Source organism: Trachinotus anak, unplaced genomic scaffold, assembly GCF_046630095.1.
Source record: "Trachinotus anak isolate AG129_WGS33_773 ecotype Australia unplaced genomic scaffold, CSIRO_AGI_Tana_v1 ptg000008l, whole genome shotgun sequence".
In the NCBI taxonomy this organism is placed as follows: domain Eukaryota; kingdom Metazoa; phylum Chordata; class Actinopteri; order Carangiformes; family Carangidae; genus Trachinotus; species Trachinotus anak.
This window is the reverse complement of record NW_027273859.1, coordinates 3,868,471-3,882,698: the sequence shown is the minus strand read 5'-3', so window position 1 is coordinate 3,882,698 and position 14,228 is coordinate 3,868,471. Positions and strand designations below refer to the sequence as shown.

The following is a 14,228-nucleotide window of genomic DNA, read 5'->3' as shown; positions in this document are numbered from 1 at the left end:
TCTTTTCTGTGTGTTTTCTATGTCTATTGTTCATTAGTCAACTTTAGAGCTGTTGGTGGTTTTTTTTAAACTATGTTCACAGCCGGGCAAACTGTTTCCCAGTGACTCTGCTGCAACCAGAAACAGGGAAGGGTTGGGAGCTGAAACTGCTGGTAACCTTTGTTTTGTTTGTTTCTGTGATAAACCTATGATCCAATCGTTCAGGAGATTTTTACAGACAGCAGAAATATCCACAGAGAGCTCTCCTCTCCATAACAAATGGGAAACTGGTAGAAACACTGAATACAGCAGTTTCACGTTAAAAATCAGTGATTCACTGATGCAGTTAGTGGACACAGGACATCAGCGAGGGGCTGGGAGCTGAGCTGCCTCACATTTGCTTGGCTTTTTCCTTTTTGACTAAACTCCATCATCTAGTTAAAATACACAGTTGAAAACAGCCAAAGTGTAAAAAGTGTATCTTAAAAAAGTTGCTTGAAACTGGATAAAAGTCCATTTTGACGCTTCAGGAAAGAAACCACAACACTGACACATGCACATAGGGCAGGGGTCGGCAACCCGCGGCTCTGGAGCCGCATGCGGCTCTTTCATCCCTCTGCTGCGGCTCCCTGTGGCTTTGGAAAATAAATAATGAGTATTTAATTTACATTTATTTTATTTTAGTTCGTTAGTATTTTAAATGTTATTCTAAATTTGAAGATTATGGTGATCTTGTAACATTAAAATAAAACATTTAATTTTTTGTCGCTCAAAATATGCGTCACAACTGCCGATGTGGGAGTTTTTTTATACATAGCATAAAGGTAAAAAATGATATATGTGGTGTTATCTTCATTTTAGATGTCAAAAGGCTTTTGTGGCTCCCGGTGTTTTCTTTTCTGTGGGAAACGGGTGTTTAAGGTTGCCGACCCCTGACATAGGGGATATAATGCCATTAACAGGAAATTAAATGGACTTTTACCATGATTAAAATCACAGATTTCTCTAATTTGAGAATTGCAATAAACATTTAGGATAATGTAAGTCCACAATAAAAAAATATATAACATACAGTAGGTCTAGTCATTTTTACACATTTTTATATGGAAAGGTCACACATCATAGCTGGAGAAAAACCAGAAAGCACATTCCCAAAAATGTTGAACTATTTCTTTAAAGTGAAGGAAACTGGCATCACATCATCCATCACATCTGCAGACACTGTCTCAACTTTTATTAAGGTGCTATATTTACACACATTCAGCATTAAAATATTACCTTAGTGGACACACACATTTTCAGTGTGACACACAATACACAGGGTGATGCGGTGGTACAGCTTGAGAGACCTTTTTCTCTCCATTAACCCCCAGGCCTGTTTATATAATGGGGTTTGACGCAAGGCTATGAAACCAAGACAGCTTGGTGCATGCTAATAGCTGCGATTCTTCAACCATGCTCTGTCATCTGATCAAGGAAGAGCTCATCATGCTTAGCTTAACAAATATTGGGAGACCATATGGCGCCTGAAGATTTTTTGGCAGCAGTAATACAGTCTTGTGGGCGGCGGAGGAGGTAATTTTCCTTTGTGATATTCCACGGGCCCTACCTACGCTCTGCTTTTTTTTTTTTTATGGTTTCTTCTCAGCTACTTGAAATGCAAACGATGTGTTTATGTTGTGGAGAGAATGCTGAGTGCTTCTGAGTTTGATCGCAGTCACTGTTGAGTGTATGCATATTGCTTCCCCTATGACTTGTTGCTCTGATTCTGTTGAATGAGCTCATCTGCCTACTGGTACACAATAGATAGAGTCTGACAAACTGTAACAATGGGAAAACTCAGCATCACTTTCAATGCCCTTTGGACATTTCACAATCCAAGCTTCCGTTTCCTTTTTTTTTTTTTTTTTTTTGTTTTTCCCCCTTTTGCTGATCACTGCATTCTTCATGGCTGCTTTCTCAAACTGGCCAGACACCAGATCCTCATTAATTTGTTTTGGTGACATTTTGGCAGCTGAGCAGACATCATGATTTTTGTGCCTTTTTCTTTCTCGGTTCACCCAGTTTTACTCCCTAATACACCAGAGGATTTTTAAAATCTAAAACATCTTTGTTAAAAAAAAAAAAAAAAAGCACAGGGTTACCACTCTTTTCTAAAGACATTTTCAGTAATGATCTAACTCATATGACGGACAGGAATCACACCACACACTGATTTAAAATGAGCGCAGTCTGTACTTGGCTATACTTATCTATAAAATCATCTCTTACATACTTAATTCATTATGAAATGATGACAAACTGATCACAAGAACTTTGTCACAAGCAAGTGCTATGACAATAAAATGTATCATTATCATCATTATCAATTTGCAACCTGAGTCACTCTTTTTTTTTTTTTTATGAATTATATTATTACTGTCTGAACACCAATAAGTAAATGGCCTGCCTTACCAGTAATAAGAAGTCTTTAACGAGGTTAATCACACCCACTGTCACTTACTGCTACAAATATTCAATATTTCATGTCATATTATGGTCTGTTTTACCTGAACAAAGCAGCATTATGTTTGAAGTGACGCTAACAAAGATGCTAGCATCGTTAGCGACTATTTAGCCGGTGTTTGACTAACATACAGTTGGGCTTCCATTCATCGTATTGACCCCAATTTCCCATTTATTATTATTCAGTTCTCAAAACACATTTCAAAGCTGCTCCTTGACAGAGTTTAATCACAAACCATGAACCTTTAGCTGTAGGCAAAACAAGCTAGCAAGCACGTCAACCACAGCAACTGAAGAATACAGGAAGAATAAGTTCATCTGTGAACCTCATACTGTGCAAACTACCACAGTTAGTGGCCAACAGCGACTTACGTACATTTGAAGTATTTTAAGCATAGGATGTGACTTCAGGGTGCGTTCACAGCATTGTCAAAAAAAAACAACAGCAGCAAAATACTGTCGTCCATAAGCTAGCTCCACATCAACATGATCCTGAACATAACTTTGCCTGAAAAAAGGGAGAATGTTGAAATGATTTTCTAGGACTACGCAATATCTTCCAGGACATTTCACTTTTTCTCTCATTTTCCATATGTTTGCTATAACTGGAAAACTGGTCAACTGTTTACCAGGGTTTGCATGGAAACCCTGTTGCTGTAGCTGTAAGATTGATATATAGCCTATTATACTGATATATGTTGGACTCTAACCTTGCACTGGCTGCCTGGTCTCAATCAGTCGCACCACAAGTCTGTCTGCAGAGCCCACTGAAGAAATATAATTGACTGTTTTATCTCTGTTAGCTACAGCACCCTGATCTTTAAGATCTACAGAGCCAAATTGAGTCAGGAAAAGACTTCACTGCTCTTTAATTTTGTCAGGTTGCCATATGTAAAAGTCATCTTGTATAAATTCTTCACTTACTTGTATATAATTAATGAAACAAATCTAACCTACCGTGTGCTACTGCTCCACTGGTGTGCTTCTATAATCTATATTTTCCCATGAACAGACCAAAAGACATGAATTAAAAAGAAGTCAGATTTAAGAAGGCTCAATCATTACCTAAACCTCCTGGGCCCTGTAGTCTTTCTTACTCAAAAAAGAGGAAATGTCAGTGCTAGTGCAACAGGATGATAATTCACACATCAGAAATCTCACTCCGCTATTAAATATACAATAAACTGCTAAGTGTTTGCTACGTAGGGGATAATAAATGTGATTTCCCCACACAGAGCATGATTGAGGTGCGTCAGTTAATTCAAACACATAATCATTTGGCGACCAGAGTGAGAGCGAGAGGACTGGCACCACAAGCAGGAAACAACAAACACATCTCCATGTGAGGTATATAGTGTGTTTACTTCTAACTGCTGTTTATCTGTGATATGCTCAAAGGTGTTGGAAAAGTGCCGCCGAAAGAGTCATGAAGTCATTACATGTGTAATTTTGCTTTAAATGGTAAAATTCATATTTCAAATTATATTGCGCTCTCCTGTAATCCTGTTCATATTTCCGTTTCTCTGAGTACAAGAGATGACGATGATACATTAGGGAGACCGAGATCTCTTAACTGATACCTAATTAGTGCAGATGACATTGTAACAAACACCCAGTGGGACTATACAGTACACAGTCTGTACTGACTTAGTTTTCATCACCTCTTCTCTGCCAGCACTTGAGTGTCACTTGTATGAATATTCTCCCCTCTCTTTGCCATTTCTTGTTAAGTGGCTATGTGCATTGTCATGGTGTAGCCTCTGACCTCATCCATCCTCTGCGCTCTCTTTGCACTCAGACCATCATTAAGGCAATGCTGCGGGCTGGCTTGTCAGACCTGGATGGGGCTTGTCAGTCAGCAGCTAAGACAGCTGGCCTCTTCGCTCCTGTCTGCATCTCTTTCCTCCCACAAATACACAAATCAACCTTGATAACCTGGCGACACCCGCTCCCCTATCTGCTGCATACACCTTGAGTCATTCTGTGAGCCGTCTGGGCTGTGGTGATGGCACGGGTCTGCTTATCCCTCCTCAAGTTGGACACTATTTTTCCTTAATTATTTTTTCATGTCCACACTGCACTAGTAACCCCACAGCCCCCCACGCTTAAAGCCGCAATATAGGTTGACAGCTCGAACTGGCAGCGAGAGGCAGCAAGTTGAAAACTTCGATGCTCACGCGTCAATCAGTGTCTGGAAATTCCTCGTTTTGTTTCAGACGTCCAGACAGAAAATGACTTCTGAAAGCCAGAAGTTACTGCACCTTGAAAAGTAAAAGCTGAGTATTGTTATTGATCACCATCCTCATCACAGATTTTCCTGCACAGAAATCGAAGATGACTGACCGTGTCATTTTCTGTGCTGCCTTCATAAACAGATGCATGTTGCTGGCCATTTTGACTATATATTGTGTCTATGCATTGATAAAAAGCTTGGGTTTAAAAGTTGGATATGTACAACATGGACAAGAAAATGACACCCACTCAACCTCACTGATGAATAGAAGTAAAGTTTAGCAAGTTTGTATACAATAGGGGAAAAAGTGTATGTTTTTTTTTAAACATGCATGGATAATATTATACACACAATACACAATACACAAAAACTACATTCTTTCTCAGCAATTAATTTCTATTTTTAATTACTGGTACTTACAGTCTGTGTATTTGTATTTTACAGTTAATTTGGATCAAAGATTACACAATATTGGTCTGACTACAAAATTGTGGGGTGCCTGCTCAATATTGTATGCGGTTCCCTCTACATAAAACATTTGCAAAGCCACTACTTTGGAACCTGCATTCTTTTCAAATCAAAGTTTGGTAGCTTGCTGTCTTCTTCTTCTCTGACTTTGTTGGAACATTGCTTTATTTTTTGGCACAGCTGCAAAAATTTTAATCATTGTGAATGGAGTTTAAGACAGTGAAACACATACCTTGGAAAAATAAAAGAAAGACATCTCTCTTTGTGAAGATGAATTGGTAATGATATTAAAGCCACAGGTCAAGTCATAGGTTTATCTTAAATATTCAAAGGAAGAGCTGGATTCCAGACAGGAGAATGATTATAATCCTAAACCTCACTTTAAAAATGACATAAGTAAGCTGCATGTTATTATTTGTCTGTCTATCAGTGTCTGCAGATGCAATTAGTATTGAAATTGGATGGTATATCAGTCTGGATATAGACTGAGCTGACTGTTCGTATATGGAACATAACAGATATCCAGTTAGTTTGACAGAAAAAAAGCCATGTGCAGGAGCTTGTAGCATTTCTTTTCTGTCCTCTGCTATTTGGTGTACGTTTTTTTTTTTTTTATCTCCCACATAAATATGTTATATGAAAGTATATTAAATCCATATGGTGAAATGCTACAACTGGTGTTTTACTTTTGATTTTGGAATATGTAGTTTTAATGTTTCATAGATGACAGTTATGGGATGGACCAAATGCTTTGCAGGACACAAAAATAAAACTAAACTAAACTGAACAATTAAGTGACTATCTATACTGTATGGTTGTCATTTTGTGCCAGTAAGAACAATTGTGCCATATGTATGAACTAAATTTAAGTCATCCCATTTCTGTACCTGTACTGGTTGCACATCTCTCTCATCCTGTTCAGGCGTTCTTTTGTCATTAAACCAGACCTCACTGTCTGACCACAGCTGCGGCTTGGCAGCCTGAAGCACAACAAAATGAACAAATTGGCACATGACGGGCTCGTTGGATGACCTCACCAACCTCTGGACCCCTACTTCCAGCTCCTTGTGAAAAGAAGATAATTGGTGTAAAATTACAGTGTGTATACAGGATGTGCAACAACGTGCTGGGACTAACAGGTCTACATGGGCCCAACACCTGGACAGAGGTGACAAGACATAGAGACAAGTTGTGTGCCTTCAACGTGTGTTCACTTCACAAGTTGATTATGTAGGCATACAATCTTGAGTGCATTCACACAAAAAATCATACCAACACAATTAAACAATGTGCAAAAAGGCTGCTAAATATACTGTTTATCACTTGTGAATTGAACTTTTGACTAAAACATTATCTCCTGTCTTCTCTGATCTTCCCTCCTCTGTTTCTGCTTTTGCAGCTGCTAGTCTGTCACCTTCTAGGCCCACACGTTATTTGTCTTCTCAAACTACAGTCTGGGAAAACAATACATTTAAACTTATTTTTAACTGCATTGCTTTCAGGCAGAAAATGTGTTCTTGCTAGATGATTGGGTATGGAAGACAAAGCGCACATTTAATTATATATATATATGACATCTACAGTGGCTTCAGAAAGTACTCAGACCCCTCCTCTCTTTGAACATTTTATTGTGTTGCAGATTTAATTTTAAATGGATAAAATAAATATGACATTCACACTCAATAACCTGTAATGTCAAAGTAAAAACATGTTTTTAGAAATATTTGCTAATTTACTGGCAGACCCATAATTCAGTACTTTGTAAAATCCTTTTGACAGCAATTACAGCTTTCAATCTTCTTGGGTAGTTGATCCCTTTCTTCCTGACAGATCCTCTCAAGTTCCATCAGATTGGATAGGAAGTGTCTGTGAAATGCCATTTTCAGGTCTCCATTCAGATGCTCTGTGAGGTTTAAGTCTGGGCTTTGGCAGGGCCACTCAGAGACTGTCAGAGATTTGTCCTAAGGGTGCTGAGAAGCACCACCATAGCATGATGCTGCCACTACCATACTTCATCATAGGGATGGTATTATCTAGGTGGCGAGCAGTGCCCAGAGTCTGCCACTCTATCATAAAGGCCTGATTGATGGAGAGCTGCTGAGATGGTTGTTCTTCCAATACGTTCTCCCATCTCTGCAGAGAACTTCTGAAACTCTGTTAGAGTGACTGTCGGGTTCTTGGTCACCCCAGGTTACTGAGTTTGACTGGAAGGTCAACTCTAGGTGGCTCTAGGAGGACTCCAGAAGTCTTGGTGGTTCCAAAAACCTGTTCCATTTCACAGTTATTGGGGCTGTGTTGCACCTCTTGATTTTAAATGGTTTTATACCTTTGCTCCAGTCTATGTCTATCCAGTTTTATCACAGAGGTCTACAGAGAGTTGGGTCTTGTCCTGACATGCACTGTGAATTATGGACCTAATATACACAGGTGTGGACTGTCAAAGCAAACAGGATCCAGCTGATCAACAATTATCAACAATTTCCCAGTTTGGGATCATTAAAGTACTTTGATTGATTGATTGATTGATTGATTGATTGATTGATCACAGCAAATCTCTGAAAATGTTTGTGAAAAAGAGATTTCAGCTTTTATTTTTTTTAAAAGATTGAACATTTCTAAAAGCATATTTCAGTCACTATGGGTTATTGTGTGTAGATTGATGGGAAAAAATGGAAATGAAAGTGGAAATTTTATCCAAATTTTATCTATTTAAAAATGAACCTGCAACATAATAAAGTGTGCAAGAAGAGAAGGGGTTTGAATCCCTTCTGAAGCCACTGGGTATTCAAGTTGACGGCAAAAATAAAAATCCCCTGCTGGCTCACCCTGTCACCTCACTGCCTCACTTTGTCACTGGTGGTCTTGCAGAGGATTGAATATACAATGACCAATCTGTGAGTCAGTTAACTCTATTTGGCTAACATCAAACATTAGTTTACATTCAATTTAAATGGAGCAATATCTCTTTTTGAAATATTTATAAGCAAAACAGCTCGTATTGGACTCCATTTATCTCCTTTTCTCTTCCCTCTTAGAGCTGAGATAATGTTTTCATTTCTGTGCAGACAGGATTCATTTATTCTTTATCAGGTTGTAGATATCAAACATATCTGATTTTGTCCTGCTGGCTTAGATCTGTCACTGATTTGAGATTTAGGTCTGCATACATATTTCAGGCAAAATTTTTCTAGCTAGCTGAGTAAAACATCAGTGCACAGAGCTGGAGGGCAAGTTGTCTCCTTAAAATTACATTTATATACAACTAGCTACAGTTTAAATATAAAAAAAGCATAACACTGTCTGAATGTCTTGAATGAATGTTGATCCAGAACTTATCTGCAAAATAGGTTGGGTTGGTTGGGCGCATTCCACTCAGCAGTTATATTTCCTTGAAATGTATTTGGCAAAGCTAATTCATAATTGATTGTCTATAATTTTGCATAATTGCTGTACAATTATTGGACGCCATTATATTGGTGACTTGGTTGCTTGATTGTTTCCATGACTCACATAGCTTCAAAGGAGTTCTCTGGTGCAGCTTGCTAATGAGCAATTAGCTAAATTATTTCTTTGCTGTAGTATTTTTGGACTTAGCACCACTGAAGCTGGCTGTGGGAGACCTAATATTAATATGCTGTCATCAGATACCTGTACTGTCATTGCCAATTGGTCACCATGCTGTCCTCATAAAAACCTTTTTAGCTTGTTACCTCGAACCAAACTGGCTATGGGAAATCTAATATCACACCTAATATCATTCTGTTGTTACCAGCAATAAACAGCTGGTGGAGGCTGCCAGAGCCAGTTTTGTCTTCATTAATTAGACAGTGCAAGAGAAAGGACATTACTCCTGCAGTAACACACTAAAATGAAATGGTGACCATGGCAAGCAAAGTGTTGCCAACAGTTTTCAAAGTAAGCTAACTTAAGCCTGATAGAAAAGTCATTACATGTTACTAGAAGATGTCACATGATAATTTGCGACATCATAATTAGTGACATCATAGATAACATGACAACACAAGTAAAGTACTGACATATAAAACAACAAACGACAAAAAATGAGGTCAAACTAGACATAACTGCTTCTAGCTTTACCATTAGCTATTGTTATTTTTAAAGATGCCGTCATCACAATCAATATGCATCTAAATGTATATATAAAAAGGTAGCTGTCTCATTAGCAGAGAATGGAATAAAAAACACTCTAGTAAAAAATGTGCATTTTGAGAATTTGAGTCTCAAAAGCTGCCAGATCGAGTGAGAAAATTGCCAAGGTGGCAACACTAGGTAAGCATAACCTGTTAAACCTCAGCATGTTAGCATTCAGTTCAACACAGTACTCTGCGTAAGTGCAACCTCACGCGCAGAGCCTAAAAATGGCTGTGGATCGATAGGACTTTTTTCAACCCCATAACAACCCTGTTTTTCAGAAATGGTTATAGAAGTACAACTCTAGTCTGCAGTTTTGTCTTTATGTTGACAGGATGAATGATTGAATGATTCCAGGACTCACACTAGAAATTATACTGAAGGAGCACTGAAGGGAGGGGTGTATTTGTTTTGCTGTTGAGTTTAAATATCAATAGTCTTTCTCCCAAATCACTTACTCCACCTTTAACCCTTACTAGTGGTGGGCGGATCGATCCAAATATCGATAGTATCGATACCAAGTCGGTATCGGTATCGGATCGATACTAGCCTGGTGAGATCGATTCTTTACTTTAAGTTCCGCTCTTGTTTGCAATGCTGCGGTTTCGGCAAAGAGGAAACAGGTCACCGGACTCGCTCCTGTGTCAGCGCAGAGCAGGCGCACTGTGCCCCCCCCCCCCCCCCCTCTTGTGTTTAGATGTTGCGCCGCCACGTGAGTCACGTGACGTGACTTAGACGCGCAAAGCAAACAAACAAACAAACAAACAAACAAACAAACAAGCAAGTTTCCGGCTCAGGTTCATCAGCACACACAGAGAAAATACAACAGAAGGATGGCAGAGAGGAAGAGGAGCCGTGTGGCTGGATTTTCAAGCCCAAAACGAGACAACAGCAAAATGTGGGATTTGTAAAAAGCTAGTCAGCTATAGTGGAAACACTACCAATTTATATAAACATATAAAAAAACATCCAAAGGAAAACATGGAGCTACAAAAACGGAGAGAGGAGGAGAGAAATCCCCCACCCCCTGGCCCCGCTGCACGACCCCCAGTCCAGAGGCAGAGGTCATTGGCAGAGGCCTTTCAGCATGGCAGAAAATATCCAGGCAGGTTATAGTGTTGACAGTAACAAAGTGAAACTGTTATTTATTACTTTAGCCAACTCAAAAAGTATAAATTATGCTAAGACCTTGATGTAATACATTTATCCCATTGAAATGTGTTAAGAAAATGAAATTGAAATGTGAGAATTTTAATTTAATTGTTGTATTATAGTTTCTCAACAGTACTTGTTTGTTTTAATTTGTTTACTGGTTTGCGTGCAAATTTTTTCAGATTTTTCTGAAAGAAATTTGATTATAAAACATTTAATTATAAACTTTGTCCTAATTCTGTCCTGGGTTTTAACTATTTAATAATAAAAAAGGAAACATCACAAAAAACACTTAAGGTCATGAAAATTAATTGAGATTTAGCAATTCAATGACGCATCCACCTTATTTATTGAAAAGTATTGGTATCGGTATCGGCGATACTGGCCTGTATTTACTTGGTATCGGATCGATACCAAAATATGCAGTATCGCACACCACTAACCCTTACCTCTGTGACAACAAATCTCACCCTTCTAGGACAACTAAGTCCCTCTCTGTTTGCACTTGTCGCATAAAAACCCTTTTCTTCAAGCAGTACCTCAGTTCACCTTCTCCCTGTGAATCACACAGTGCACTGAGTCATCTCCCCTCTCTGCTCACTGCTGCTTCCTCTAGTCACTTTATTTTGCATCATAAATCCCCTCTTCTTTTTTCAGTCCTTGTATTTTCTTCTATGCAGCACTTCTCTCTCTATAACACAATCAACCCGCTGGTGCAGGGATATTGTCAGATCACTATGGATATGCCCCCTCACAATCCTTATTATTGGTTGTCTGTAATGCTAATGAGGCAGGAATGTAAGCTCATTCAAGTCATTTAAGTTATTTAAGTCAGGATATCAACAGCGGATAAATATCTAGTATGCTGATGTGGGTGACATGCTGCAATACTACAAAGAGCCTCAAAAAGAGCCTTGTTATCCATTAGCATCATTAGTAAATGAAATGTTTTTGGCAGCGTGTCTTCATCAAGTCAGCTTAATCATTCATAGCCAAGTAACTTACTAACTTTTGACACCAGTGTCTCCTCACTCTTTCTCTTTCTCTTTCTCTCTCACCATCACGAACACATTGACAATGGACCCGTATGACATAGTCAGACTGGCCATCGGGAGCACCACCTGCATCAGTGGGCCGGTGGACCATGAAAAAGTTTTAACCGTCCTTGCCTGTCTCTCTGTGGCCAATCACAATATAAAATCAAAATCCAGCGTCTGGACTTGAGTTGGTGCGGTGGCGGTTGTTTTGTGTTTGACACACAGCTACCACCACAAATGGAATGCAATTCTATGGAAAACTTCTGTAACTTTCTATTTTAACTTTCTATTTTCTAAGTTAATCCATGAAGTTTTACTAATTCTACACAGTAACTATACAGAGTTTGAGTGGCACTGACTTGGGCATAGTGCATTGCAGGTGATCTTCTGTACGGACATGCCCTCGCAGAAAGCCCCGCCATTCAGAGGAGCTGGGTTAGTGCAGGTTCGAGACCGCTTCTGGACACCCCGCCCACACGGCACATTACAGGGCGACCACTCCGTCCACAGGGACCAGCCGCCGTTCACTGGAGAGAGTTCAACAAAGTTAGAGGAGAAGAAGAAGAAGTAGAGTGAGTGCACAACAACACATATTACTTTTTTTTCCAGAAGTCTGTGTTGAATACTCTAACAAGAGCTGGGGTTATTAATGATTATGCAGGCTCTGAGGCACAGCAAGGCAACAATGCATAACGGCCGGAGCAGATTGAGCACGGCACCTTCATTGTGGTGGATATACAACTCCCACTTTCCTAATTGCCAGTTCAATGTTCCTTGCTCTTGGATTAAGATAAAAGCATGTAACTGTGAGAAAGCAAAGAAAACAGCCATTAAATAGAATTGCCATTTCTAAAGGCGACACTGACTCATAGTGGCCGACAGGTTGGAATCGACCACTTAGCATCTGACTGAAGCAGTTTACTCTATGATGATCTCTGGCTAACGTGTGTGGAAGCTAAATGTTTGGCAGTGCTATCAAAGCTGGTGAACCCGCATTGCTGGAAGGCCTCTGGCAAATAAATACTTAATAAGCAACACTCCTTTTAAATGAGATTAAGACACAGTGGCTTATTTCCTTTCATAAAATACACATTGATTTTAAATGAGAGGCAGTAAATTGAGTCTTTGAATAATACATTCATCGAAATAAAGAGGAAACATTGCTCCTCAGTGGAAACATGGAGATGGGTCTCTTAATCACTTGCATGGGGGTGCAGGAAACCAAACAAATTGATCTGAAGTGCTATGTAAACACTGTGTCACTGCACTGTAATGTGTTGTAACAGGCAATAACAGCGGCTGGGAGGACAGCGTACCAAAGACTATCACAGTGGCTGTGGCACTGCGTCTCTTTGCCACAATGTTGCTGGCCAGACAGGTGTAGTTGCCGGAGTCAGACAGGCGCGCCTCGTTGATGATGAGGTTGTGGTCGGCTCGGGTGTCAATGTTATCGTCAGTCAGGGAGCTCACCAGCTCTTCGTTTTTCAGCCATTCCACCTGTGCAGGAGAGGTCATACAGGACAGAGGCATGAGCAAATGCAACAAAACATGACACTTCTATTGAAAAGTATTGATCATTTAAATATTTTTAAGTTTTTACAACTTTAGGCTCCAAGAACACCCTGATCCCGTAGGTGTAGTGTGAGCAGTGTGTTGGCAAAGGAGCAGCGTCAGGGCTCCATGTGTGTTTACACAGGATTAACTCAGGCACAGTATTGAGTTGTAGGTCAGAGCTCAATGCACAAACACAATTATGTGCGTTAAATGGGAGAAAATTGATTTGAAGAGTAAAAATATTCCTCATTCATGAGCATAAAGCACAAGTTAAACAAAGCTGGACTGATTGAAATAGGAGCAAATGCATGTTGAATGGACGACTGAAAAAAGTCAAGTGCAACACACAGCAGCCTCTTCACATAACATCTTGTCATTTGTCATTAAAGGCGTATGAAGTACTCCACGTACAGTAGCCAGGATGTGCTGAGCTGTGGGGAGAATGTGCTAAAACTGAATGGGTGTAGTATTTTTCATGTGCTTCATACACTGTCTCTGTGTGTGTGTGATGCCCTTAAATTTGTTTTATTTGCTGAAATAAAATATTGGTTTCGTGCATGGGCGCCGTTGGGAAATGTTATCAGAAAGTAGAAAAAGTAATTTTTTTCATTTACAAAGACAAAACACATGAATCCACATTCATGTAAATGGGCTGAACCAATAAAGTAATGACAGCACTGGATGGTCAGATGTAGTAGCAACAACAAAAGCAGCAAATCAGCAACAAAGTGAAAAGACTGTTTTATTACAGACTTATTATCCCAGTCTTATCCACTGTTCCCCAAAATAAGAGAGATCTGGAAAACTAGCCAGATGATCAGACTAGCCAACAGTCAGTTTAGCTGGACTAACTGCACAGGAAGTAGACAAAAGTACACTAAGTATGGTCGAAGTTGAACGAGTCTGCCTCCTCTGACCTCTTTCAGCACATACCCAGTTCTTAACTTAGTAAGTATGTTGTTATTATAACATAAATTATGAACAAATCTTGTAAGTAAGGCTCAGGTTGTGATTAAATGGATCTATCCTTTAAATATTCAACAACTTATAACTACTCAGGACTTCAAGTACACAAATCTCTAGAATTTGCTTCCTTTGCCCAAATACTGTGAATTCTCTTTTCAGTTGTGTAAGCAGCTCCGGCCACA

General features: G+C 39.4%; 1 protein-coding gene across 2 annotated transcripts in view; it reads right to left on the bottom strand.

Annotated features, from left to right (window-relative positions):
• Positions 1-14,228, bottom strand: part of unc5db (unc-5 netrin receptor Db) — a 197,097-nt gene that overhangs the window by 56,146 nt on the left and 126,723 nt on the right. For both annotated transcript variants that reach the window (XM_071481933.1, XM_071481934.1), the window contains exons 5-6: positions 12,843-13,023; positions 11,886-12,053 (exon numbers count right to left, since the gene is read on the bottom strand). In XM_071481933.1, the coding sequence (XP_071338034.1) occupies positions 11,886-12,053; positions 12,843-13,023 (349 nt within the window). The remainder of the gene's footprint in view (positions 1-11,885; positions 12,054-12,842; positions 13,024-14,228) is intronic.